Raw genomic sequence first — 27289 nt, 5'->3', positions numbered from 1 at the left:
AGTCACAGCCTCTTAATTTGTTCACCATTATGGGGTGGGATACCGTATTGAAGGCCTTCCTGACGTCTAAGTAAATAATATCTACCCCTACTCCTGCATCCAGATGTTTTGTAACCTAGTCATAAAAAGAGACTAGATTAGTCAGGCATGTTCTACCTGCTATGAACTCATGCTGGTTTCCCCTCAGCATAATTTTTCTTGCTGGGCTCTCGCATACATAAGCCTTAATAATCTTTTCAAAGACTTACCAAGGATGGAGGTGAAACTGACTGGCCTGTAGTTGCCTGGATCCTCCTTCCTCCACTTCTTGAAAACAGGGACCACATTGGCCCTTTTCCAGTCCTCCGGGACCTGGCCCATGTGCCACGAGTGCTAAAATATTCTTGCCAGTGGCTGTGCAATGACATCAGCCAGTGCCTTTAATACCCTCAGATGGAGCTCATCTGGGCCTGCCGACTTAAACGCATCCGGTCCTTCCCAGTGACTCTGCACCATCTCAGGGTCAATGCTTGGTAGTCTGGTGCCCTGCAATTGTCTCTCTACGATCCCATTGTGAGACTTGTTTTGCTCCTTGTTTAGGAACACTGAGGCAAAGAACTCATTGAGGAGTCCAGCCTTGTCCCCCCTGTCTGTCACCAATTGCTTTTGCCCATTGAGTAGTGGTCCTATACTGCCCTGGGCCTTTCTTTTACTCCCTATGTATCTGAAAAACAATTTTTTGTTATCCTTAACTTGGGATGCTATCCTCAGCTCCATGGTAGCTTTACCCTTTTTAACTGCCTCCCTACAACTGCAAGCTGAGGAGGCCTCCTCTTTAGTAATTTCTCCCTGTTTCCACTGCTTATATGCCCCCCTTTTTGCCCTTAGGCTGCTCTGGATTTCTCTGGTCAGCCAAGATCTAGCTTTGTTTTTTTAATCTCCTCTAACATTAAAAAAAAAAAAAATACAAAAAACCATGCATATCCCTGAGTAGTAGCATAAGTAAGGGTAAGTGAATGGAGCTCCAGCATTGGGTACTGATTTTGAAGGGACAGAGGAAAAGCAGCAGTTGCTGTCACTGCAGCTATCACTAGCCCAACTACAGGAACTGCTTTTTCTGGCTTAGCTTTTGAGATGTGCTAGGTGCTGTACCAACAAACAACAAAACAAGATCCCCAGACTACAACTTAAAATGTAAAGGGTAAGATAAAATGGTTTAAACAAAAAATAAAAGGTGTTGAGCAGTGAAGTTTAGCACATATCCAGTTAATTTAACACCTATACTTACAAATCATCTTATACATAGTATAAACTATGCATGATATTAGTCCAAAGCCAAAAGGCTGACAGTTTACCATACAGTTTATTACAATGGGCCCCAGAAGAGTTAACAGTATTTCAAGCCATGGTGATCCCATAGCTCAGCACTATTTAGTATGTGTCTATACTCTAGCTACCTCCCCTGTCCCCCACCCCACAAAAAGATCTATGTGCTTAATAGCCCCCCCAGTCATGACTAGAACTGGAGATTCTTGTCATGAGTCCTGAGAAGCTCCAAAAATATACATGCAGATGAGATGCAGGGCCACCTGGTCCCACTTCATCTCATGGAGGGCAGGGCCACACTAATCATATATATCAGGCTGAGAGAGGGAGTAACACAGGAATTCTGGGTAAACTGTTTGGAGCCCTGTTTGGTAATGTTTGCCAAACAGTTAAGGCTGGTGAAGAAATAGAAATAATTAGAAATGGGAAAGGAAGGCAGCTTAGCTGTGGGAGAAAAGAGGAAGTCAAAATGTATGCAGTGTAGTAGCTCACCATGACTAGAAAAAAAGTCTATGCTACAGGGAATGTGCTCAATGGGTATTACCATATTTCTTATTTAAATGGGCTGTACTACTCTATCCTTACAGTAGGTTGTCCAACATCAGCCATGTATTTTATAGTCCTGCTCAGTGTTGGCTACATTTAATCAACTTCATAGTTGGTTTCCATTACTGAGTACCTGCTGCTTTCAGTTAAGGATAAGCAACATACTTAATATGGATTCCTTGTATGTGAACATAACATGAAGGGTTTTTTCCCCCACCATGCTGATCAGGGGGAAATGTTTATCTTGTATTTAAGTAAATATGGTGTTCTAAAGCTCTTACTGCAAAGCAAAAAGAGATCTCAGTAACAGTATTTTCTGAAATGTGTGAGAAACAAGAAGGTTCAGAAGATGAATAAGGCATCTGTACAGTTTGATTACCACACTGAACCTGAGGCATTTACCTGAATTAGAACTAGGGAACAAAGAAACAACAGTAAAGAACAGGCTATACACAAAAGGATCTTAAAAGGTTTACTTCAACAGAATAAAATCAGATGACTGTGAGGATGCAACATTTTAAATACAGAAAATTAACACAGTATAATCAATATTGTAATAAGGGATTCTTTCTTTCTGATCTAAAATAACTAATGTTCATAAGTTTAATAATATTGACCTTTATAGCTTGCAGTTATTAAGGTGGCTTGTTAGAATATTGAATCAGGCTTTAAAGACAAATATAGTCTTAAAAGAAAACAAGCTGCCCAAATTGGAGCTAGGAAGTGAGAATGTATATAGACGTGTTTCCATGATAAAGTGTAATACATATTTTCTACGTTTAAATCAAATTAGCATTTGAGCATAATATTGAGTAGTACAACATTTATAAGACTAAGTGAAGACCAATTTCTAAGCAACTTTAATTACTCATTACTGTAAAGGGAATGACATTTAAATATTCCTTCCATCTGAAACATTTTAACTATCTTAGGATATTATACAGCTGCTCTTCAAATGTTAAATATAATTTTTCTCTGAACTATTAAAAAGCCTCTCAAATTGTCACCTTCACAAATGACATCCATTTTCAGCCAAATGGAGACGCTTGGTTGAGATATACAAATTGAAATGAACGTCTATTGTTTTTTAATTGCATGTTTTTGTATGACAGCAAGTTTTGTAAATTCCTACAAGAGAGCAGAAAAGCAAAGCTGCATTGTTCTGTAACTCTTCCTTTTTAAATCCAATTCTTTGTTCACTTTTCCTTGTTGCATCCCTTTTTCCTTATACTTCTTACCTTTTTTCTCAATAGTGTTCAATATAACAAAGAGCAACTCAGTACTGAACTGCAATTTGACACTACTCGTATGGAGAGGATAATAATAATCCCATGTAAGAAGGATATATGTTCTTTGGCCTCAGTTTAAGAAATATTTTGTGCAGGTTTAAATTTAAGTACTTTAACTTTTTTTAACCACTGCAAGATTTCACTTACCTTCAATATAGCAGTTCATGTTAAGCATATACATAGGTACTTGAGTTACTGGAAAAACTCAGAAGAAACATTTTTCCCCTCTCAGAATTTGCCAAGTCATCCAAACTGAAATTTTTTTCAGTGAAATTTCAAAAGGAAATCAGTCAGGTCTCTGCCTTGTTTCAGAAGCCTAACAAGTACATTGTGTGTCCTTGGCAGCAGTGGCGACCAGGACAGCAATACCATCAGCTGCCATTCTCATTTCCTCTTTTGAACTATTTTTCCACCCCATCCAAATTGGTGTCTAGGGGCTTACCCACCCCTAATTATACCACTGGCTTCTTTCTTGACCTGCCCACCTCCGGAGGAGTTACCTGGTGAACTGCTGGAGAGCCTAGGCTTCTGGCCCCACAGCAGGCTGCGGGGAAGCTCCAAAACTGAGAGTTCAAAGAATTCTAGCTTGTAGCTCACCAGAAGCCCCAGTACCCATAACAATCTTGCGGTTGGGGATGTAGGGGCTTCTCCTACTTCCTGCTATAGAAAATTTCAATAGCTTTGTTTTTCATTCTCAGTGAGAAGGAAACCAAGTTTGGAAATGCTGACATCCTTTACACAGCAGAATTATCTTTCTCTGCATAGTTCTAATACGTACTTTGCTGTACTGGATGGAGCCTTATGGTCTGACTCAAGCCCATGGAAATCCGTGAGTCTTTTCAATTATTAAAAGAGACTTTGGGTCAGGCCATTAATATAAGCAGTCCATCTAATCCTGAAGTATAATTTATCCAGTTTTGTTCATTTAAACACAGTAAGAGTCATGTAACACTTATCTTGATCACACAGGAGGGGATGTAGTTTTATTAAGCATAACTTGGTTAATTTAAATCTTATGGGAATTACCTTGCCATTCTTTAACCAATCCACCTGGTGGAGAACTGCAGTCAGCCCTCTCCCATTCCAAATTTGGTCCCAGTCGATTCCTGGGATGAGGACCGAGAGAGAAAAGGATTCTTTGGTATGAGGAAAAGGATCATCTTCTCATTATAACAAATTCTTTGAGTCTCAATCCCTGTTTCTTAGCTTTTTTAAGACTGCCTTCCCCTAAATTCACTTCAAATTCCAAGTTATCATGAAATTGGACCCCCTATGGCAGTGATGCCTTGAGGTGATACGGGATGCCACACAGTATTAGCATTGTCAGCTGTGTAAACATGATTTGCAAGATAAACCCAGAAATTTTAAACAAGAATCCATAATGTCAAAAATATTCTGACCAGTTGTGGTCTGAGCTCTTTGCAACAGAAAGAAATGCTCTACAGTTACAAAATGAACGAAAACTAACAGCTGGCATTTCCTGAGGGGTGCCTTGAACTAAAAAAGCTTAGAATCACAATGCTATGGAAGGAGTACCAGCACTAGACACTTGCTACCAACTCTGTTGGAGTTGTTTCAACTTAACTTCTATACTTCCTGTTCTGCTATAGAGAAGGCAGAAGCTCGATCTACTTAGCCATCTGCATAATAACCTCAAGAGACCCTGACATCCTAGTTCCATTCTCTTCCCATAAGAAGAAGGCTCTGTCTGGCAGGATAGAAGAACATTTACCCCTAGAAATGCACTATGAGCCAGTGCCTGTTGACCTCCAGTCAGCCCCCAGATTAAGTGATGTTCCCCTGCACCTTTCTAACCCAAGTGTAGGGGGATCCATGACCCCCATTTTCTCTCTGTTGGCTAAGCAAAGTACACCACCCTTTCAGGGAGTGTAATTTAGTGCTTGTAGACATTGTGGTATATCCCCAGTAACCACGTTAGTATATCATACACAGTCACTTGCTCCACTTACTGATTATACAAGGCCCTTTTTTTTTTCTTTCGTGTTTTAACAGGGAGAAGTGGGAAAGGAAGTACAGGGCAAACCAAAACCATATTAATAGATGGTGACAGCAAAATTAGATAACAATAAAAGATATATGGAAGCAAATTTCTTACTTTATGAAAAACACATCTTTGTATGATCTTGCAGGCCTTCCAGAAGGCTAGACTTACAAAAACATATGCATATTATTCCAGTATATATTGTAGGTATTATGAGACATAATAAAGTGATAATATTTCCTTATGTTTAATTTACTGCCAGGAAATCAAATGAGTAATACAAATACTTATTTCGAGTGCCAGAATGATCTGAGCCTGAGACTTCTAATAGCTCATCTTTCCATGAAAGCCAGTTATGACACTGCTAATGGAAAACATTTCGTGTGTCAAATCTTTTCTGCTTAGAAATAATAATAAATGTTGTAATCTTTCAGTTATTGTATTATGTGCCATTTATATTGCATTATGTTTCAGACAGTAAAACTGCACAAAAAGGCAACTATTTAGCTTAAAAAGTCAAGCAACTAAAAGTTAGGAAATGTAATATTTCTGCCCCTTTGCATGACCAAACTGTGCATTTATTAAGGCCATGTCCTGTGGAAAAAAAATGCTGTGACGTTTATAAGCGCATATTTTCATAATACATCCATAAAAAGAGGAAGAATGTAAGGTTGTACTGATAACCATAAATCTGCATTTACTAAGTTTTCTGCTAATCCTAGAAGAGGCATGTTTGGGTACCAACTCCCTCCATTCCCAAGAGGAAAGTGGGAGAGAAAAAACTGAGCTGTACTGAGCTCTTTCCCACTATCCATGAGTTCCTTCAGCGTACAACACCCAGCCCAATAATGCTTACTCCCATTGGAAAAATCAGCTTTTCTCCTCCTACCAGCTTCTGTAGTTACTCATGTAGCTCAAGTGGCAACTCATGTCTTATACAGGTCCAAGAGGAGAACCTAGCCTGGGTCTCTCCTGGATACAAGTACCCTTAACAGGTCTCAGTCATTCCCAGTATGGCATCAGCTGTTGCTGTTGTGGTGGCAATACAGATGAGCATCTGAATGTTTGTGCTTAATTATTATCTTGGTAGGATTCTACAAAATTCCCAAAGAATATACACACAGAAATGTGGTGGCTTAAATTTATGCATCAACAAGGTAAACTGAATTTCTAGGAACACAAAGCATCTGCCTGGCAAAAGTGTCCTTCTCCTGCCAAACACCAAAGACCTGTTGCAAACCACAGAGGTGTGAACTCTACTTAAACAGTCCTAAGAATATTTTATAAAGGAAATATTAAACCACTTAAATATACAGGTTGCTACCAGTTCGCCTTATAACACACAAACATCCACACATGTGCACACACTTTCCAACTTTTGTTGTAAAACAGACAGCAATGCTTTACACCCTACAAATATGCACATACCCTATACATAACTTTTCCTTGCTTTTGTGAATTTTAGTTAAGCCATTTAAAATTATGTACTCTCCCTACTCCTCTATCAAAGGACAAATACCTGAACACTTCTACAGCTAACACATACCACAGATCATACATACTACACTTCTATGCCCTCAACTTGCCCTCCTTGAACACAACTCTTTACAAGACTTCCTCCTTTCAATAATTAATATACATTGCAAACATTTGGAGTAATACAATGTTGTATTAAAAAGGCTAGAAGGATGATGCTGGAAAGTTGCCCTTACCCTAGAAAAAATATGGTTGTGCAATGCTATCTGAGGTTTACTTTGTCTTAGTTACATAGCTGCATTACATTACATCAGTTTTATATTACTGCTATTGTCAGCACTATATCTGTGTATGCCTGTGGGTAGAGAGAAGAGAGGATGATGCAGCTAATCTTTACATTCCTGAGCTTTTGTGGGTATGTAATCCTAACTGATTCATAATAACACTTTATATATATTCATTTTGTAGGGTTTTTGTAAATGCTAAATTAGAGGCAAGATGGTACCTTTCTGACTGGGTAAAAGAAGAGTTGCTGCATACAATCACGTGTGTGGCAGTAGCAGACAGTTAAAATTTCTGGACTATAGAAGCTGAGAGATAACTATTGACAGAGAAAGTTTTATACATGTCATAAAATTTTATCCTTATTATTTAAATTATTTTATTGACCTGCATGACTGGTGTATACATTATTAGCTGTATCAGACAGCTAACAATGACCCAAAAATCTACACAAAAAGCTACATACTGTATCAGATATACTTAATCTGCCCCATGCTACAAAAGACTGGATTGAATGAGACAAATTTTAAAAAGAAAGTAATTTATAAGATTTCTATAAAAAGTATATAAAGATAAAACCAAATAAAAAAGATTTTAAAATTCAAAGGCCATGGAACAAGAATGGTCAAATTTCATAAACCTTAACAAACTGTCCCTAAAAAATTTCCAAAATTTTTGCCTAACTTTAAGCCCAGTTTAGAATTCTCCCCTAAAACATTGTTACTAGGCACTTAATATAAATGTCAACTTGTAAGAAGATGCTTTAAAAATGTCCAAGAATCCATTTAATCCTACCTTTCTATAAAACCTCATTTTGTTTCCTTGCCTAAAGAAGATGTGACCTCTTTAGTCATGACTTTGCTGGAAGCGTTCCAGTTATATGGGCAAACTTTCCTAAAGTAGGCAAGGAAATGAGCATTCCTTGTATATAGCTCGAGACCTTATTTTCGTCAGAGGAACTCATAACATTTAATTGGGATAGGGCCCATATTGATTCAACATTACATCTTGAAAGATTTATGTACTTACCAAATCCTTTTCTGCCTTTTTATTGGATAAAGCATCAACTTTGGACTCAAGCTCTGCTTGAATTTGGTCTCGTCTTTTCAAAACACCCTTGATATTAAAATAGTAAAAAAGGTAAATAATATTAATGTGTAATAATTTGCATATGAAAACATCAAGAGCATTTAAGAAGTTAAAGAATTTGTACCTTATGCTTTGAACAGACCTCTCATATTTAAGGATTTTGGTCTGATGCAATTACTTTCTTAATAAATGACTTTAAAAGTATGTACTGCAGATTTATTTAAATTACCCTATTTTTTTTTTTCTTGAAAGGTCTGGTAGGGGTCTTACCAGAACTGACACCAATATCACAAGACTATGCTAAGTATGTTGTAGAGCATCAACCCATGGAATATTCATAATATTTTTAATTCCTTAAAGTATGTAATAATGATTTAGAGAGAGAAAATTCCTAGTAATAAAGGAAATAATTCAGTAATAACTTCATTTGAATAAATATGGTATCACTCAAGTAAAACAGTATCTCAGATGCTATATAAAATATGTGCAGCCTTACGGCTTTATTATTAATTTGTATGTGCCAAAGTTAGTTTATGACAAAGGCAAGGGATATTTGGTGCAAGAGGAGGAGCAGTAATATCCATTATCTGAAAATAATCAGATGTTAACAAGCCTATTCTTAAATTAAATCCAACTCATCAGCTACTGGATTCTTAGAAATGAAAAAAAGGGAGTGAGCTTTGTCTGTTACACTATAAGTATTGTGACATGCATTATATTCCCAACTCTACTGCTATTTTGCTAAGTGACCTAGTCTTAGTCTGTGACTAAGATGTTGCTTATCCTACAGAAGTACTGCAAGACACTGTTTTTTTTTAGGAATACTCAGAAACAGAAAAGTATGTTAGTACAAATTTCAGAACTTCTTGTTAGTGATAATTACTTACATTATTCCTTGTTGCAACAGGTTTTACTAGTTAATTAAAATATGGTTTGAGATTTTTAATATTTGCTTTTAGTGTAGGACATGTTGAGACAATGTACGGAATAACAAGTTCCAATTCTGGTTTTCTTTAAGTAAACCAAGTGCCAAAAGACTAATTTTTTTTAATGTTGAAAAGGAAATCCCTACCACCCTGCCTAGAAACCATCACAAAACACCTATATAAGCTAGTCTTTAAAAAAGCTAACATGGTACTTTTATAGAATAGTTGGTAAACTTATTTTTGATCAGTTATGAGTAATACAACAGTAATTCTTACTGAATAGTAAGTTTATCTCCTGTTAAATGTTGTATTGTTTGTTTATAAATATAAAACGTGGTTCTAATAAAAGGAGTAAAGCAAATAGTTCTGGAATAATATTCTTTACATCACTGAATTATTTTTGCCTTTTACCTCCTCTTTTTCTGTATTTAAAAATACCATAGACACCATTAACGATGATTATTTGCCAATCCTTATTACAAATATGTATTTTAGGTATAAAACAAAACTAATAATTACAATACTAATATGCAACATCTTTGGGTTAGGTCTGGCTTTTTAATAATGAACACAAGAACTGTTCATTATTTTGTGTTTTAAAATACGAAATCAATAAAAAACATAAGTTAAATATATGAAAATAGTGTCATGATTTTATAATTACTCTGGTGCAACCTCTGAGCAGTAACAGGTCCCTCAAAGAGCAGTACTCTGACCCAAAACAAATTTCTAATTCTTTCTACATAGGACAAATTTAGAGAAGATGGCTCTACTATAGCTGTCTCCACTCTGTCAAACAGGAGGGGTCCAGCCAAAATGTAAAGATTTTTGCTCCGAAACCTCCTGAGGATGCTCCTGTATTTGTTTTCTCAGTTCAGAATTTCCAAAGCTAAAAAATACAAGGATTAAGCCCCCTCCTTGGCTAAGACTTCGCTTAAGTGTACACTCTTATTGGTGTTGCCATGCCTCAGAAAACCATTTTTCCCAAGGTGTGGCTGACACAGTCACATTTAGTCTGTTTCTCGCTGTCCTGTTCAGGATGAAAAACATAGGAAAGGGGAGAGGGGGGCAGAGACAAAATAAAGTGAATGAATGGCAAGGTCCTGGAATGGAATAAGGGAAGAAGCAGCCAAATGATGAACTGCTCTCTCCCCGTAAGGCATCACAACAGTCTAATGTTGCACAGGAAGGGTTGCACCAAACTAATGAAGGTAAATCAACTAACGAAGAGTCTGAAAGCATTGTAATTCAAAAAGTGTGTGCGAAGGGCCTCAATTATTCTGTCTGTCCACAGAAGCCTCCCCCTACTCTTTAGGCAGGACCAAGAAGGCCAGCAGAGATGAGACAAACTGAAGAGGACAACACCTGGCTCAGTGTAACATATCTAAATTGAAGTTAAATCTGGGGCAGGTTACTGGAAACAGCTTTTTCAGTTTGCAAAGTATGACTCAAGATGGAGGATTGTTACCTACAATCTTACCAGCCTTTCAAATACAATAAAAACTACCTGACAGGCCAAAGAGAGTACAAGACCTAGGGGCTTGAAGACATATGGAATAAGGGACTCTAGTACTGTCCTAAGGTAAAGACCAGTTTATTCACTTTGTAGTTGTAACTGGTATGCAGGCTTGTGTTCTGAATTTACAGGCCAGTCACTGTTGGTGTCTATGACCTCAGTGTAGAGTCATTCCTTCTGTTCCAGGTGACTTTGAATTTCCTTTCGTGTCTAAGCTTTGAGATCCCTACACCGGCCACTAAGTGTGTCCAGATGGTAGTTGTTGTGGAAAGTTCAGGAGGCAGTGACCATCAGCGGGGGAATTCCTGTGACGCGTGGAGAATGGAGGTCCCCAGTTGAGAGAGCTGGCAGTGACTGAGGAGAGGCTGACCCCAAGAGTTTCACAGGAATTTTTTATGAGGGCTAGGTGGAAGTCTGAACGTTGGATAAGGATTTTATCAGTTTTGTTTTACCATACTCTGTTGTAAAATCATTTTATTGCTTTTTTTCTTCGTTATGCCATTTGTCTTGTAACAAGCTCTTTTGTTTTTATGATACTTCTCCAATGTGCCTGTGGTAAATTGTGATTTCTGGCATACCCATTCAGCAGATTAGGGAACCAACAGCCTTACACAAACCCAGGGCCCATCTTTGAGAGCACCCCAACACCTTAAGGTTTTGTCACAGTGGTTTGTACTAAATGCAAATTAGATCATTGGCTGAATTATCCAACTGATCATCACACAGCATAATGCCATGTTGACAGTTCACTCTACTAGGATCATCCTGATTACAATTACAGGTTTATGTTCTCTGCAATGTAATGTGCTCTCAGGAGATGACTCTTTCAAAAGGGAGCTTTATCAGAGTCTCCTGGATATAAAAAATATTACTAATTCCAATTAAGGCCAGGAGAAAACCTTGTCCTATACACTTCTTTACTACCAAGCAGACAGCTTTTAAGTTTCTCCAGCTGATGTCCCTGAAATGATTCATGCTCTATTGAGCAAGAGAGGGGTTTTCCTGGGAGATAAAGGTTTTCCAAGGTCTCTCACCAATGGGAGAACCTATAAAAACAAACAAAAACCCCCTACTGTAAAGTCCTTAAATGGAACAGCGTGCGTGGTGCCATGGAAAACACTGTTTATGTGGGACAAACATGGCAAAACTGGAAGTTGGTTGCCATTCTGGAAAATGGCTGTCAGGGTTCAAAAATATTTCCTTGAAAGGACATTGTCCCCATTTCTGTATCAGCCACCATTTGGGAAGGAAAAAGATATGAATTGGTGTTTCTTGAACCCTTTTGCAGTACAGGACAACTGTTCTCTACTAGCATGTAGAGCTTGAATAAGATGAGATAATTGTCTAGACGGAAAAGGATGGACAACTTTTAATATTGCTGTTATAAGACCTAGAAGGACGAAAACTGAAGGTGAATCATCAGAGCAAATGAAAATCACTGATTTGAATTGGACACTTCTTGCCTGATTAACAAGGGAGAAACAACAAAACCTAATGTCATGCTAGCAGGCAGTGACCCTAGGGGAAATCACTATTGACTTTTTTTTTAAGGATGTATGAATGGGATAGCTTGGGTACAGAAGCAGTGCATTAACTTGGTGTTCTACATGGGCTAAACAGGAAAAAAATTAATACAGTTAATACAAAAGCACCTATATACAAAGCAAATGTTCTCTGCAAAGGTCACTGCATTCATTAGAATGTATAAGTCTTATGTGGTCTTACCATTAATATGTCACTGTAGAGAACATATTCGTGTATAACAGGCAACAGGTTTTCTGAAAGTCCTGTCATCCGTTTCTCAGTAGCTTTGCAGGACTTGTCAATACAGTTGGCAACGCCTTTTAAGGAGTCCACTAGATCTTCTTCTGATGCAGACCAGAGAGTGTGGATTGGGCCATATTCTTTCATTTCATGAAAATAATCTTAATATGACGATAAGAGCATATTAGTGCTCAAATCAGTAAGAGCTAAGTGATATAAAGTACACTTATAGATGTATTGTATAAAAAGATACAAGTTGTAACTAGGATTTTGAAATATGCTGAATGATTCCATAAAAGAGAGAGATGTTTCATAACACCTCTTTTTTGTTTTTACTCATTAAGCCATAATAAATCAAAATGTTGCTAAAAATCTATAAGAAAAAATAATAATTTTGAAAGAGGAAAAATACTGCATATAGACACAACAGGTTTACCAGCAGCACTTAAGCAACATTCCAGAGATGTTATCAATTCTAGTAGTATTCCTCAATTTAAATATATAGATAGTATCTCAAAAACAACTTCTACTTCTATAATCCAAAATCAGCATGTAAATAGCTAATGTATTAACTCAGAGAATAGGGTCCAGAACCTACTCAGAAAATCATGTCATTTTAGTAATGTAAACTTTTGTTAAAGGAAATATTTGGTGCAGTACAAGCAAATGGAGTATGGGGGCAAAGACATAGCCAAGAGCTTGTGGATCTTTACAAACACCTGATGTTTTAAGCAAGATAAAAGCATGGAGAATAAAATGGGCAGAGCATATTGCATGAATTGATGAGACAAAGCATGTGAGGGGTATCAGACCTCAAGCTAAATGAAAGCAAAGATGGAAAGACAACAAAAACTGATCAGGAGCAGAGGGGCAAAGATGCAACAAGGTGAAAGGAGATTGCGCAAGACAGGAGAAAAGCTCCTTGAGGCCTGTGAAACCAGAGAGAGAGAGAGAAAATAACTCAATGTAAGGAAGGTAAAATTTGACTTTATACCATATGTTGAAAAATATTAGTGTTCAAGTGTTAAAACTGCTACTTAACATGGGATAAGGTCCCCATGACTCTAACACCACTTTGTAATTAGAGTCTGTTTCACCAGGTTTCACTGCCCCTCCAGTTTCATTGTCCCTTGCGATTTGGTTGCAGCAGAACTTATACCAAAGAAACATCCTACAAACTATCATAAAACAGCTGTGTAGGATGGGAAAAGTAATGCTTATTTTAAGCTTAGCTGATCAAAAAAGCCTCTGGAAACTTTAACTAAGACACCTAGAGGGGGCATAGAACTAGCAGGAAGTATCACGGCTGGATAACTAACAATGGTTTACTACTATGACAGCAGCTTTGCGGCGCATGAGTGGTCTGCAGATCGCTGTTTGGAAAATCTGGAAAGAAGATATATCTGGCAATATATGAGAGCACATCACACTCCACAAAGTTCTCTCCCAGGTATTTTGGCACTAGTGCTTTAATCGTATACCCAAGAACTTCTCCTTACTATATGCCAACTACTTCCACTGGAGTGAACTGTTAAGGTAAAAAAAGGAATCCTTTTGATGAACATGTATTTAATTTATGCCAACAAACCCCAACCTAGTCAGAACATGCTGAGATCTGGAGTGACAGAATACTGTAAGCTGAAGCAGACAAAGCCTTAGTTATTACTGAACACAGTGCAGCTCTTCAAAGTAGTTTTACATGTGAGAAAAATCCCTAAAGCACTGACCAGTGGGATTTTGAAACACAAGGCCAGTGTGAGATCAAATTCAAGTTCAGAAAGTTTATAATGTAAGTCTCCATAAAGGTATGCAAACTGCTGTTCCTTTCAGAACAATGAGAGTTTAAGATTATGAGAAAAGTAACCTTCTTATCAAGGGAAATTCAAACAAGCAGACAGTTCCAAGAACCCATGACAAAGGTTATGGCCAACAGGAAAGCTAACATTTTTAAAAATTCTGTTTAGTGTGGCAGAATACAAGATACCGAATCAAACAAAAGATACAAAAAAACAGACATTGTGGGATTCAGACTGTCTGAGATTCAGACAATCCTGAATCTGAATTCAGTATCTGAATCAGAATATCAGTAGGAAACAAATGCTTATACTTCAATTTGCATACGAATATAATGTCCATACAAGTTTTTTTTCTCAATTAGCACAGTGAAAAAACAGCCAGACTTCTACATTCTCTTAAGTGTTGGCTTCACATTGGAGAAGTTAAATGAAAAGTTAACTCCCCCACCCCATTAGTGCCTCAGTCATACTGATTCTGACACAGCAAAGTCTGGGGGAACCCAATATTGAGCAAAAAACAGTGATGTTAACAAAAAGTTATTTTCCTTTTCCTTTCCTGAAAGATGAGCGTTGCACTTCTTGCACCTATCCTGCCACCTTCAAGCCAACAAAGATTACAAGATGTGAATCTTTGCATACCTGCATGTTGATCTATCTCAGGAGGCCACAAGGATGAAGAATTACAAGGAACCAGAATAAAAAATACAAATTTCTTGTCCTGTTTTTTCTCTCTCTTGCTAGAAACCAATGGTTGGTTTAATGAAACTAATTTTTTTTTCTCACAGAAAATCATTAGTAATTAGTCAAGTAAATTAAAAAAACAAGGTTCATTGTTCATACTTACCCCTTTCTTCCTTATAAATTCTGTGGGATATTTTGTCCAGCAAATTTATTTTCTGAGTAAATATTTCCATGTAGTCATTCATTTCCATAAATATTTCAGGACGATTTTTAACTCCTCCTCTTACTGAGGAGGCTACAGCTCTTACAGTTTGTCCCATTCTGCTAAACAAACCAGGACCCTGCTTCTTGTGAGATGACAGTTCCTAAAAATGTAACATGCAATATGTATTTTGAAGTTCTCTTCTCTCTTCTATTTAAAAGCAAATTTTAAAAAATATACAGGCTTTCATAAAATAGATTATTTTAAGTATGTAAATGCTAGATTTTATAGTAATATTTTGAGCTATGTAGTATTTATAGGCATTTTAACTTGGACACAGTTAGTATATATTCACTTATATCTAGAGGCTGCATAGACAAATGTAACCATTCCGTGCCACAGGCTGGCAACATTTTCCTGAAGCCAGTAATATGACAGAGTGTAGAAGAAAAAGACAAGATGGCAGAAAACCTTTCTCCTTTTGATCTTTAGGGCAAGTCAGTCAGCAGGCAATACAGCCCAGGGGTGGGCGGGGAGTAGTATGTTCAGGGAGGAGCCATTCAGAGAGGAAATTTATGTTCTTATGGGTAGAAGTAAACTGCATTTTTATTCTTCCTGTCCCCTCCACTTCTATAAATTGCTAGTGTAGATTTTGATGTACTAGAGATCCACTTGTTGAAGAAAAAATCCTTGTTTTATTTTCTAGCTCATACATTTTGTAAAGGTGCAGTGGGAAAATAAATGCAGAGTCACTGGCTGCATTCTCAACTATAATTTTTTTTAAATAAGAGCAAAAAAGGAGAACAATGTAAAAAATCTTTAAAATACTATGTTATATAATCCTGGGCACTTACATGGATAACAGGAACATCCAGAGTTAGTATAGTAAGAATAACAAAAAAGACATAAAAGACATGTCATGTTTCAGCACATAAAACAATCTAAAGCATAGTAGAATGGAGTCTTTATTGGCAAGCAATTCCTTAATTGACCACTGTAGCATATTAAGATCTTTTACTAATGGCAGATTTTGTATTATAACTAGCCACCATTAGAGAGAAGACACTGAAATTGACAAATATTCACTCATTTATTCTAGTACTGTAATCAATGATTTCCAAATTATTCAGTTAGAAAATTAGATTTTACCCAAGCTTGTGCAGTAAGAAAAATTTTGAAATCTTCATTAAAAGTTAAAGTTGGATGATCAGCAATTCTGCTTAAAAATTTCTGCAGTGCTCTTCTTCGAGTTTCAATGAACTCTTCACTAAATCTCTCCACCATTCCTTTCATTATAAATTTTTCAGGCAATGGCTAAGGAAAAAAGAAACGAATATATATAATACTGCACAACTTTACATATGAGGTATATTACAATAGTTCTCCTAGCTATAACACTGGAGACACAGCTTTTAAAATTTACTATGTAAAAATCCCAGCCCTTAGAAAACTAATGCAGTCAACAGTGTTATAATCTTGATTCGCCAACAGATAGTGCATCAAGATAAAGCTACAACTAGGAAAAAAGTATGGGGAAGAGAGAGCCTAATTTGTCAATGAACTATGTGCCTCTACAAAAAGAATAATCAGACTATACTAGCTACTAAATGTTTGTTAGACTCTAGAACCCTGATAGTCTCTCCTTCAGCTCCGGACAAATAAACAGAAGCATCTTAAATAAATAAGATAATGCAAAAATATAGCAAACCAACAGGAATAATCAATGTTGGATGCGCTTCTTCAAGTCTACTCTTCAACCAAAGGAAATCTTGGTATCGTCTTCGAACTTCATATTCACTTGAGTCAAATTCACTACGAGATGTCTGAAAACCATAACAAAAAAATTAAGATAGAAAAGCTAAGAGTAATTAAAAATTGAAAAATTCTAATAGCAATTTAATACTGTAAGCGGTGATACAAATAAAATGTTTGAAAGGAAAGTGCACCTGTATTGTGAAAAGGTAAGTATAAAATGGTGCAAATGGAGTGACTTGTAATGTTTCAATTACTACCTTTATGCAAGCTTTTCTTTCCAATAACCAAAGTGCTTTTGAATTAGGTTATTCTCTTTCAAGTGGTTATGAAGCTGAGGGTAAGAAAACACTATCTTTTAGCATTTTGAGGGTATGGACAAATGTACTTTTTAACTGCTTTAAAAGTATAAAAGTGCTGCCCCTCAAGAGCACACAACAGATGTTACATCTGCATGATCCTGAAGTGATACAATTTGGCTTAACTACACTAACTTTGACTTGAATGACTCAAAACTAAAGTCTGAGTTGTTTTGCTACACTTCTGTTACTAAAGAATCATGCAAACAACAGTTACAACATAAAATCTTATATCAGTATCATTTTATAGGCATGCAATTGTTACATTTATCTATACCCCAAATAAACTGGACTAGCTGAAGCATGCCTGTAAGACCTGCTGACATCACAGAATCATAGAAAATTCGGGTTGGAAGGGACCTAAGGAGGCTATTTAATCAACCCCCCTGCTCAAAGCAAAACCATCCCCTGAGCAGGGGGTTAGACTAGATGACTTCCTGAGGTCTCTTTCAACCCAAATATCAGTAATGTACTTGTGGCAGAAAGCCACCTTGGTTTCTCCCCAAAAATCTCTGCCCTGTGACACTGTGATTTAAATTCAATTAGGATGGGCCCAGCACACAGGGGACCACACCCTCAGCCTGTCTCTTTAGGGAACTGGAGCTGGCTGCATTCCTGAGGGAGGGGGGAACCTGCTCCCTCTGCCTACGTGATTTGCATCACTTACCTGGGTAAGGGGTTTCTACCTGGGGAGCTGGAATCTGCCCGGTAACAGGTGATGCATTTCAGATTGGTTGGCTGACAGCCAACTGGGGCTGACCTCCGCTGGCCCAGGTGAATGAGGTCACAGGGGCTATATAAGTTAGGACGGGGAAGGAGGCGGTCTCTCCTCTCCGGCCATGAGGTGACGCAGCAGCCAGGCAGGGGACAGAGAAGCCTTAACATCTGAAACTGGCTCTCTCCCCCCAAACTCACGAGCTAGGAACCGCCTGCCTCCAAAGGGAAACTTCACCTGCCTTTGGAAGATGCTTGTGAGTAAGCTACTCAATCTGATTAGATATTTAGCTGGAAGTATCACAGATGCGTAATCAAAAGGCTACCACAGCCAGACTGTTTGCTCTTTAGGATTTCTAGATATTGCTCTATCCTGTACCCTAGTTTACCCTACCCCCTGTAATCAATAAAGTTCTCCTTTTTGACTGGTGTGGGAGACTTATTGAGGGGTGGGTCTAAATTATGCCTAAGAGACCCCTTAGGTCTGTGGACTAAGGGAGACTATACCTTTTTGCCCCCGGACTTGGGGAAGTACCCCAAGTGCCTGTACTGGGTCGAGTACCCGTGGGACTTTAGGCCTGTGTTACCCCAAGGACACAGGGCCGTGAGACAGTCCATTCTTGGGGTGGTGGCGGCACGTTACCCCCAGACTAGCGAGTGTGCTCTGGGAGAGGGGTCGGCCGGACATAAGGCGCCCCTAGGGAGGCATTCGGAGCCTGGAAGGTGGTCGGGCGCAGGGAGGTGGGTGGCTCAACACAGGAGCACCCCCTACTGGCCTGCCTCACATGGTGGAAACAGCGGAGGGATAGGAATACCCAGCTGTGTTCCTGAGGTGGGATCTCTGCCCCCGCCACAGTACTCACGTGTCCCCCTCTTATTTTTTCTTTTTTGAAGCCTGAATCATAATTTCTGAATGCTTTGGAATTGGCAGAATCACATATTTGTACTTCAAATCAATGCTGCTAAGAAAAAGTAGAAGAAAAGACACAGGACACAATCCCATAACCATCCTATCTTCCCATAAAAAAACTCTACCCCTATTGTATTAACATGCATAAAATATGAATTATGTGTAACAACAGAACAAAGATAGCTACCCTCACATCCTGTCAATGTTAATATCCAATCTAAGTGTATCTTTTTAAGAATGAACAATTTCTATTTTATAATGTTTTAAATGAACCTTCAAAAAAGAAGCTAGAATACAGTACAGGAATTTAAGACAGCAATTCCCAAAGTGCAGTTTGAAGAGTGCACACTGATAATCCCCAAGGATCTGGTTGGTCAAATAATTCTGGTTTTTCTCCTTATTTCCAAGTAAAAAATTGCATTCAGTAAAAAACTGCATTTAATCACACTGAATGGTTTCTTAATATTACCTTTTCATTTGAAAATTGCTGTATTGGCTACAAAAATGATATATAACCATGAAAGAGGAGGAAACTTTTCCCTATGATAGCAAAAGATCCAATAATAAGCAGTGGTGGATTAAAATTTATTGGGGCCCTGGGCAAACAAAAAAATGGAGGCCCCCCACCAGTTGAAGACAGGTTCCCTCTGTGCCTGCCAGGGGGCTGTGGCTGAGCCCACCCAGCCTCCTCAGTGTGTCCAGGGTGAGCCAGGTGGCAGAAGTGCTGCTGGGGTGAAGGCAGCCCCAACGCTAGCCCGATCTCTCCACCTGGCAGGTGTCATACAGCCAGGGCCACGGTCCTCCAGTGCCATGGGATGGGCTGGGGCCAGCTTGAGGGGGGAAGGAGATCATGGGCTCTGGCCCTGGCTTCCCACCTGTCCTTCTGCCAGCCCAGGTGGGGTGGGATAGGGCTGTCTTGTCCCAGTGGTGCTGGTGGCTACCCACAGACAGCAGAGAGCGTGACCACCCATGGGGCCTTCTGGCAACAGATGGCCCCAGGAAGCCACTCCCACCCTCAGAGAGCCTCGAGCCTACCCCTAGCCCCTGGCCCTGGCCCTGGCCTGGCTGGAGAGGAGGGGGTGCACGCTGCTCACCCCAAATCCCAGCGGCCAGAATGCTCGCCTGCGCCATGCTGCCCCTGGCACTCCAGGGGGCCCTGATTGGCAGGGGCCCCTGGGCCTGTGCATAATCCACCCCTGATAATAGGAAAGCAGAAATGAAAGGCTTTGGGGGGGATGGGGGGAGGGGAGGTGGTATTAAGGTCAGAGATACTGACAGTGAAGGACAAAGTTCATTTCCTTACAACCTACCCCCAGACTCCATGAGAACATACACCAATACAGTCACTACAAACTGAGTCTATGCTCTTGTCTAATGTCCTTGCCGAGGAACAAAGTAGTAAATGCCAATTCACAACAAAGAGAGCTCTTTTCTAATTACTAAATTGTTATCTTTAGAGCATTCAGTCATGTAAAGATGCACATGAGTAGCTTTGCTACCATATAAGAAATATTTGCAAAATCTAAACAATAGTTTCAAATACCTTTACTGGGCTCTTAACTCATGGCACAATTAAATTAGGATTTGGAAATATTAGGATAATGCTGCAAGGGGGGGATATAAAAGCCCTTTAAACTACTTGAACACTTGAAAATTTTCAAGATATTAAGATGGCACTTATGCATTTAGAACTTATAACACTTAAGAATACCAATAAAAGCCTACCTTTGTAGCAACTCTATAAGTAATGAAAGTCTCAATGGCAGTAATGTGGCTTTCAGGATCATCAACTGTAATGAAGAGGTCTCTTAATCCTGGCTCATCTTCGAACTTGTAATGGTTTATCATAGATAAGGGGGATGTTGGTATCAAAGGACTGAATGGATTTGCCTCAGCCAATGATGCATCCTATAGAAAAGACATTTGAAGTAATTTCTATTAATATATAAACATACAAGTCTTTGGCATCAAAATAAATAAATAAATAAATAAAATAGCTCTGAAACAAACAGCTATGATGGTAAAACAAACAGCAAATAAAATGCTAAAATTTGCTAGGAGGCAAATCTATTATGCTTTTCAGAATTCACTTCAACAAGCAGATATGAAAGAAGAACGTAACTTATTTTATGACTGACAACAGAGCACTATATTTGACAAGTGTTATGAATAGCTAGAAAGAAAACTTACCTACAATGCAAGAATTGGTTGTCAATCCAAACACCAGGTAACTATATAGGATACTTATCCAGCTCATCAAATTGGTTAAAGGCCAGTTACCCAGGGCTAAAGAAGACTGAATTATCTTTAGCAGCTTCACCAAGGTGCATAAAAATTGATGTTTTTAAAAGTTTGTTTTAATATAAATGGAATGTTATATTTAATTCAAATACATTTTCTTTTTTAAGTATATTTAAAATTTGTAATTTAGAATTTGAAATTGAATTCAATTAATTTTAAATCTCCAACATTTTACAAGCTCATTTTCTTGTGTGTCCAGATCATTTGAGGTAGTTTTATCTAATAAACAATTCAAAATGAAGTTTTTATGCTTTGTGTTTTTATGCTTTTTTAACATTTGACTTTCAATTTCCATCCAAATGAGACTTAACAAAAATAATGACAAAAATAAGGATTAAGAACAGGTGACAAACTGGCAGCTTGAGTGTCACAAGTCGCATGGGCAGCTTCTGGGTGTGGCACATGGCAGATCTGGGAGGAGACAGGCAGCATAGTAACATATAGGGCAAGAAGCAGAAAGCAAAGCAGCAAATTTCTGAGAGAGCATAGGGAAGGAAGCAGAAAGCAGAGCTGCAGATCAGGCAGGGGAAAGTGGCACTTGAGAAAGCTACGGGGTTAATTTGTGGCACACCTGCCCAAAAGGCTGGCCACCAATGATCAAGAACAAAACGTGTAATTCAGTTTTATGACATTATTAAAATGTAACATTCAAGAACCATGTTAAATAACGACTTACATAAATATGTATAGACATATTTTATTTTCTTGGTTAGTAAAAAGGGTATCAAATTTAGTATAGGGATATACTCAGTTGTAAATCATCAGAATTTAATAGGTGCCAGTCAAAAAGGTGTTTTTTCTAAATAAAGGTTTAAAACAGAGAGATGCAAATAAGATGAAAAATCATGATGAAAATCAGAGAATTAAAATCTACTCAATCTAAATCAATCCATCTAACTGCTCAATATAGAAACAACAAATGATCTGTGGACTGCTTCCTGTAATTATCTATTTGAAGATATTTTATTTATTGTTCATAGTATCATTTAAATAATTTTAGGCATGGTTATTAATCAGAGAATCCCTGAGGTTTAAAAGATCAGCAATGTAAGGAATGAGTAGGGGGGGGTTGTTTGTTTTTTTTAAATCAGTAGTACCAAGGTACACATTTTATAACTACATGTGCTGCTATCACTGAGAAACAGGCCTCCCTGGACTGAAAATGAGAGCTGTTACAAACCAGTGCCTAACAAGGCAGTTTGCGACTGCTGTGCTTTTTCTCGTGTGCGTGTGTGTGTGCGCATGCGTGCGCGTGCATGTGTGTGTGCGTGCATGCGTGTGTGTGTGTGCACACGCAACATCTCCATTTTTAGTTAAAACTATTATTCAGAAAGAAGTAGGTAGAATGTCAATGTTAATACTTCTGCTCTTGGGAGAAAAGAGTGCTGTAGATGTTTACAAGGTTACAGACTGTTAGTTTGTACCTCAGATTAAAATTCTATTGAAAGACAGTGCCTCCAACCACAAAATAACCTTCAATACAATACTGGGACATCATTCCAGTGATGTTTCAGAAAAAGAAGCACAACCTAATAAATAATCAGAGCTTATTCCTTCTATCAAAGTATAAGCCACATATGAAGGACAATGTTTATCAGAAAATATCAAGCAAGATTATACAACAAGCATCTTGGTGGATATTCAAACATCATTTTAAAGTAGATGAGGTTTTTACAGCAAAGAAAAAAGGCACTGTCTAGTCCATAATCTCTGAAGTTAAACATATATTCAAGCAACTTCCTGCAAGAAGGAAGATGCATATACATTTAAATAACTTCAGCAGTAAAGTCAAGAAGGGTTTTCACATTTACCATTTCCAGTTGCTTTATCACCATCAGTGGGAAAAATGGATTTAACACACTGGCTAAATCAGAGATGGTAGCTCCCATGGGATGAAAAAAGTTTAAGATTACCCTCATTTTAATTTTACAGGCATGTCTGAAGACAGAATAGACACATTCTGTTTGAAGCTGGATATATAAAATTAAACAAGTTAGCAAATCAAGAACTCATAAGGACAACTTTACAGAGCTGGACTCTCCTTTTTCATCCATTTTCAGGCAGCTAATGGCATTCTCTTAGAAATTCCAGCACAAACCATTATTTTGTTCTTGCTTACTAGCTGTCAGCTCAACCTAAATCAGAGGTCACATTTTCTTTTGAGGAACCTCTCATTTTCAAGACTTGAAATGTCTTTTACTTTGTGTTACAGAATAGTATGTCTCTGTATCAAACTGTGATTTCCAACTCACATTGTAACTCCCAGGTTGACAAATGTGATCTACATTATGTAACTGCAGATGCTTAGAGATATTAAAGATAGACCTAAAGCACACAGCTGTAACTGACTTTGAATCAAGGGAGTTTACCACTAGAGCAGTTGGTTTCCTACAGTGAAAAGCCAAACTAGAAGGAACTATTGTTCCCAGTTTCTTGTGAGTGGACTATCCAGAAGATGGCAGGGGGTCGGACTTGATGATCTGCTCAGGTCCCTTCTGACCCCAGAAACTATGAAACTATAAGATTACCTTCTGGTGGTCTGAAGCTGATTAGCTGGTCACCTGACAGGAAGGGGAAGGAACCTTATATAAGAGTAGCATTTGTGCTCAACTCTCTAACCTATTCACATCTGCCAAGCAGAAGAACTGTATAAGGTAAGTCTACCCATGTACCTACTCTGAGTGACCTAGGACACCCAAGACCAGGTGAGTATTAACTTAGGGAAATGGATATGAAAAACAACAAAAGCCTAAAAATCTGTAAAAATTGTCTGGTTTAAGGGTAAATATAACTCATTAATTAACTCTTGTGCAAACCCTGTTTTCCTTGTTTTAAGTGCTATGTGTTCTGAAAGGGTTAAACCACAAACTGGAAAGGTGTGAAAGTTTGCTTATGTGCCTGGGGAGATATGGGAGGCCTTAACACTTGTTCAGGGGCTCTGGTGGCTAGATTGGAAGTCCTACAACACAAAGAAAGAGGCCATAGAGAGATTATACCTAACAGCATTAATGCATGTGTAGACATTCCCACTGATAACCTACTGGGGAACCTAGCTGACCCTGAGTTAACAACATCAGCACATAAACCCAGTTTGAGCTACCTGCCATTACTACAATACCATGAAATACTCTTTTACCTGGACTTAACAATCTAAAATGCTAGAGAATAAGTAAATAATTGTTACTGTTCACAACTATTTTTCCTTCATGTAGTCAGTATTCTCTTTTTAGACTCTCTTTTAAGCTACTTTTAACACCTTTCTATGCCACTTCAATAAACTATATGAAATCCCAAAGGTGTGTTCCAAGTAACTATTGCCTTCTACATAGGGTACTTAACCCTAAAAAGCTAACAGAATTGCCCTCAATATGATCCACTAATTAACAAAAGGTGAGGGTGGGTGTATCTAAGGTGAGGTTTGAGGGGAATGGCTGAAATAGCAGTAACCAATATATCAGCCATGTTACAATTCCCTTCACTGTTCCAAGGGTGGTGTTGTGGGACTAGAAGGAAATATGAAGTCCAATTTGCCTTTGACTTCAACAGGATCACAACTTAATTTGGAGTTTCTTTCCTCATCTTATTCTTCCCTGACCCAAACCTCATTGCCATCTCTCTCCTCTGGATGTAGCAGCACTTCTTCCCAAATATAAACATGAAGTATGTATTTAAGATGACCTTAACCTTTTGTCTCCCTTCTATCTATTTTTGAAAAGAACTACACATAAAATGCAAGGAATATTAAGCTCATTAGCTGTTTAAGACTTTAATAACTAGTACTGCATAGAAGCTTTATTATCAGTCATTTGATTAATTTTACCTGATTCCTTCCTATACACACTCAGTTCATTGAGTATAGGGTATACTCTAGAATCTAGTCAGTTGGCTTGAGGTGTGGGGGAATAAATTAAAGTCATGCTTTCTTAGAAGCATAAAGCCAGTTGGTCCACATAAGGCAGAATGAGAACTATTTTCAAAATAAGCCAGGCTAGACAGCAACACAAAAAAGGACATGTACTTACAAGAGCTGACACAACTCAGGCCTTCAGGGGATGGAAAATGTACATCAGCACAGAAAGGATTTGAATAACCATATAGTTGAGGGACATTCATTTTTAGACTGAAAATTAAACTATCCGGCTGTGCTTTGGTTGGCAAGTCGCACTGTGATTGCTCAGCTTGCTTATAAAAGCATGGAGCCAGAAGACTTCAGAAACCTAGAAGGAGTTGTGCATTAAGGCACACTTATTATAAAAAGAAAGAAGAGAAAGCAAAGTAATCCATAACTGTAGAATATGCAGTATGCTGTTCATTGTTGGATAGTTCTAACAGTATTTAAAGGAAAGCAGATAAGCATTGGGTCTTCCCAAACTGCTCAAAATCTTGTTGTCGTATTCAAACTTCAGAGTTTACTATTTAGAAATTTCTCTTGAAATTCAAGTGGTGGTGGTGTGATAATGCAAATACTAAAACATGAGAGTATTGGCGAGATGACAGATGTGCTTACAACAAAAGGTGAAGTCAAAGTCAGCTATCGGAAGTAGAAAGTTGGCCTGATGCTCCCTGCAGATGCTAAGGAAGATGGAGAAGCCACCAAATGGCAGTCTCCCCAGCATAAATTCCTGAATCTAGTGTAGTGAGGAGAAATGTACTATACTGCTGACTGAACAGTGGTTCTACCAAAAAGAGCTGCTGGTTACCAGTTACTACTCAAATACTCTGTGATTTTTTTGTTTCAGTTGTTGCTGTTCACATTGAATATACTAGACAGTTGAAACCACACGGGAAAGAAAAAGAGTTCTGGATAATATTGGCAATAAGGAGAGGAAGGTAATTAAAAGAGCACTAGCAGAAGTAAGGGTTGTCAAAGCCATAATTTCGGGACAAAGGTACTAAACCCCAAGTTTTTTTTTATGTAGCATGTATATGGTAAGAGGCAATGCTACTAGCATTTGGGGATAGAGAGAGAGAGAAACAAAAATTGATGCTGAAAAGAATGGTTTCATTAAAAAAGCAAGCAGCGAAGGGAAAGAATATTTAGCACAAAGGATGTTTTTAATGGCAGTAAAATGAGGAATTCAAGGTTTTCTGAGATGTCTGAATTGCTGATCTTGCCATGATCTGCACAGAGTTCATTCCCAGGCTCAGGTACAGAAGTTAGTGGAACAGGTTCAATAAATAACACAATGCATCTGCCAACTTTAAATCTAGTCAGCTTCAAAAATGGATTTAAATGGGTGCCCCTGTCTCGTACCAATTAGTGATTTCCTCTTTAACAGTATCTTTTCCTTCTCTTGTAACATTAACCCACACAAATGGAAAATTCTAGGGACCTTATACTGCGAATGAATGTACCAGAGAAGATCCAACTGTCCCACTGAATAAGATTTGCACCAGATGATCCTGCAAACTTATTAGGACCTAAAATCTAGGTGTAGTAAAGAATGCTGGTGCCTAACAAATTAGGCTTTTGCCCTCAGAGTAGAACACCTAAACCTGATGGGCACCTCCCTATACACTACACAGAGACTTGGGCATCTGAAAATGAAGAACCAAAAAACTTGCCTACTAATTTAGGGATGACCTAGAATTAGGCAATAGGAAGCACTGCACTTAGGAATCTATCCCTCTTTGGAGCTTGGACACTTGACTCAAGGCTTCAAGGAGGTGCCTCCGTAAAGCCAGGATACAGACTGGAATCCTATCACAAGTGCAGGGTCCTATGCTTCATCTTTGAAAGAACTGAGCAAGACTACTTTAAGCCCAGCTGGATGAGGACGTGATGATGGTATGCATGCACCCTTTTCACAATCTAGTAGTTCAAGCACCCACTTGTGATTCAAGAATGGAAATGAACCTGGGGTTCAAGGTCTTCCTCAACCTGAGGGGGCTCAAACTCACATCTCCCGTCTTTTAGAAGAGTTTCCTAATCACAAAGGTAGAAGAGAGACTGGATGGGTGTACATTTTACCCCTCCTATTGAAACTATTCTTCTGCGTAGAACTCAAGACTCTTTCCCCCCCACTATCCTCTTCCCAGAAGAATGACCTTACTGGTACACTCGTGTATTCTCTGGTCCCAGGAGTCTCTATTGTACAGTGACAGTTTTGAGTTTTGTCAAAAGGGGTAATGATGGCCCTCACTTGGCCTAGATCAGCACTTGCCAACCAGCGTGCTGCAGCATACGGTGTGCCATCAGACATGAGCAGGAATACAGCGGAATTTTGGGGAGCCAGCCTCCCCCCCCCCCCACCACATCTGTCTGCAGCAGCAGGCAGGGGGCATGGCTCCAGGCAGTGCTTCAAGTGCTGTGCCACCCTACCTGGTGCCACTTCATGCCCAATCGCATGCCATCCCCTCCCCTCTCCACCCCCCCCCC

General features: G+C 38.6%; 1 protein-coding gene across 2 annotated transcripts in view; it reads right to left on the bottom strand.

Annotated features, from left to right (window-relative positions):
* SNX7 (sorting nexin 7) overlaps nt 1-27289 on the bottom strand; it is a 72318-nt gene that overhangs the window by 36871 nt on the left and 8158 nt on the right. For both annotated transcript variants that reach the window (XM_019501665.1, XM_019501666.1), the window contains exons 2-7: nt 20335-20517; nt 16587-16697; nt 16024-16188; nt 14836-15037; nt 12157-12356; nt 7930-8016 (exon numbers count right to left, since the gene is read on the bottom strand). In XM_019501665.1, coding sequence (XP_019357210.1) covers nt 7930-8016; nt 12157-12356; nt 14836-15037; nt 16024-16188; nt 16587-16697; nt 20335-20517 — 948 coding nt within the window. The remainder of the gene's footprint in view (nt 1-7929; nt 8017-12156; nt 12357-14835; nt 15038-16023; nt 16189-16586; nt 16698-20334; nt 20518-27289) is intronic.

This window comes from Gavialis gangeticus, unplaced genomic scaffold, assembly GCF_001723915.1.
Source record: "Gavialis gangeticus isolate Ggan-Ray unplaced genomic scaffold, GavGan_comp1, whole genome shotgun sequence".
Taxonomy (NCBI): Eukaryota; Metazoa; Chordata; order Crocodylia; family Gavialidae; genus Gavialis; species Gavialis gangeticus.
The sequence above is the reverse complement of the archived record's forward strand: the minus strand, read 5'-3'. Positions and strand labels throughout refer to the sequence as shown.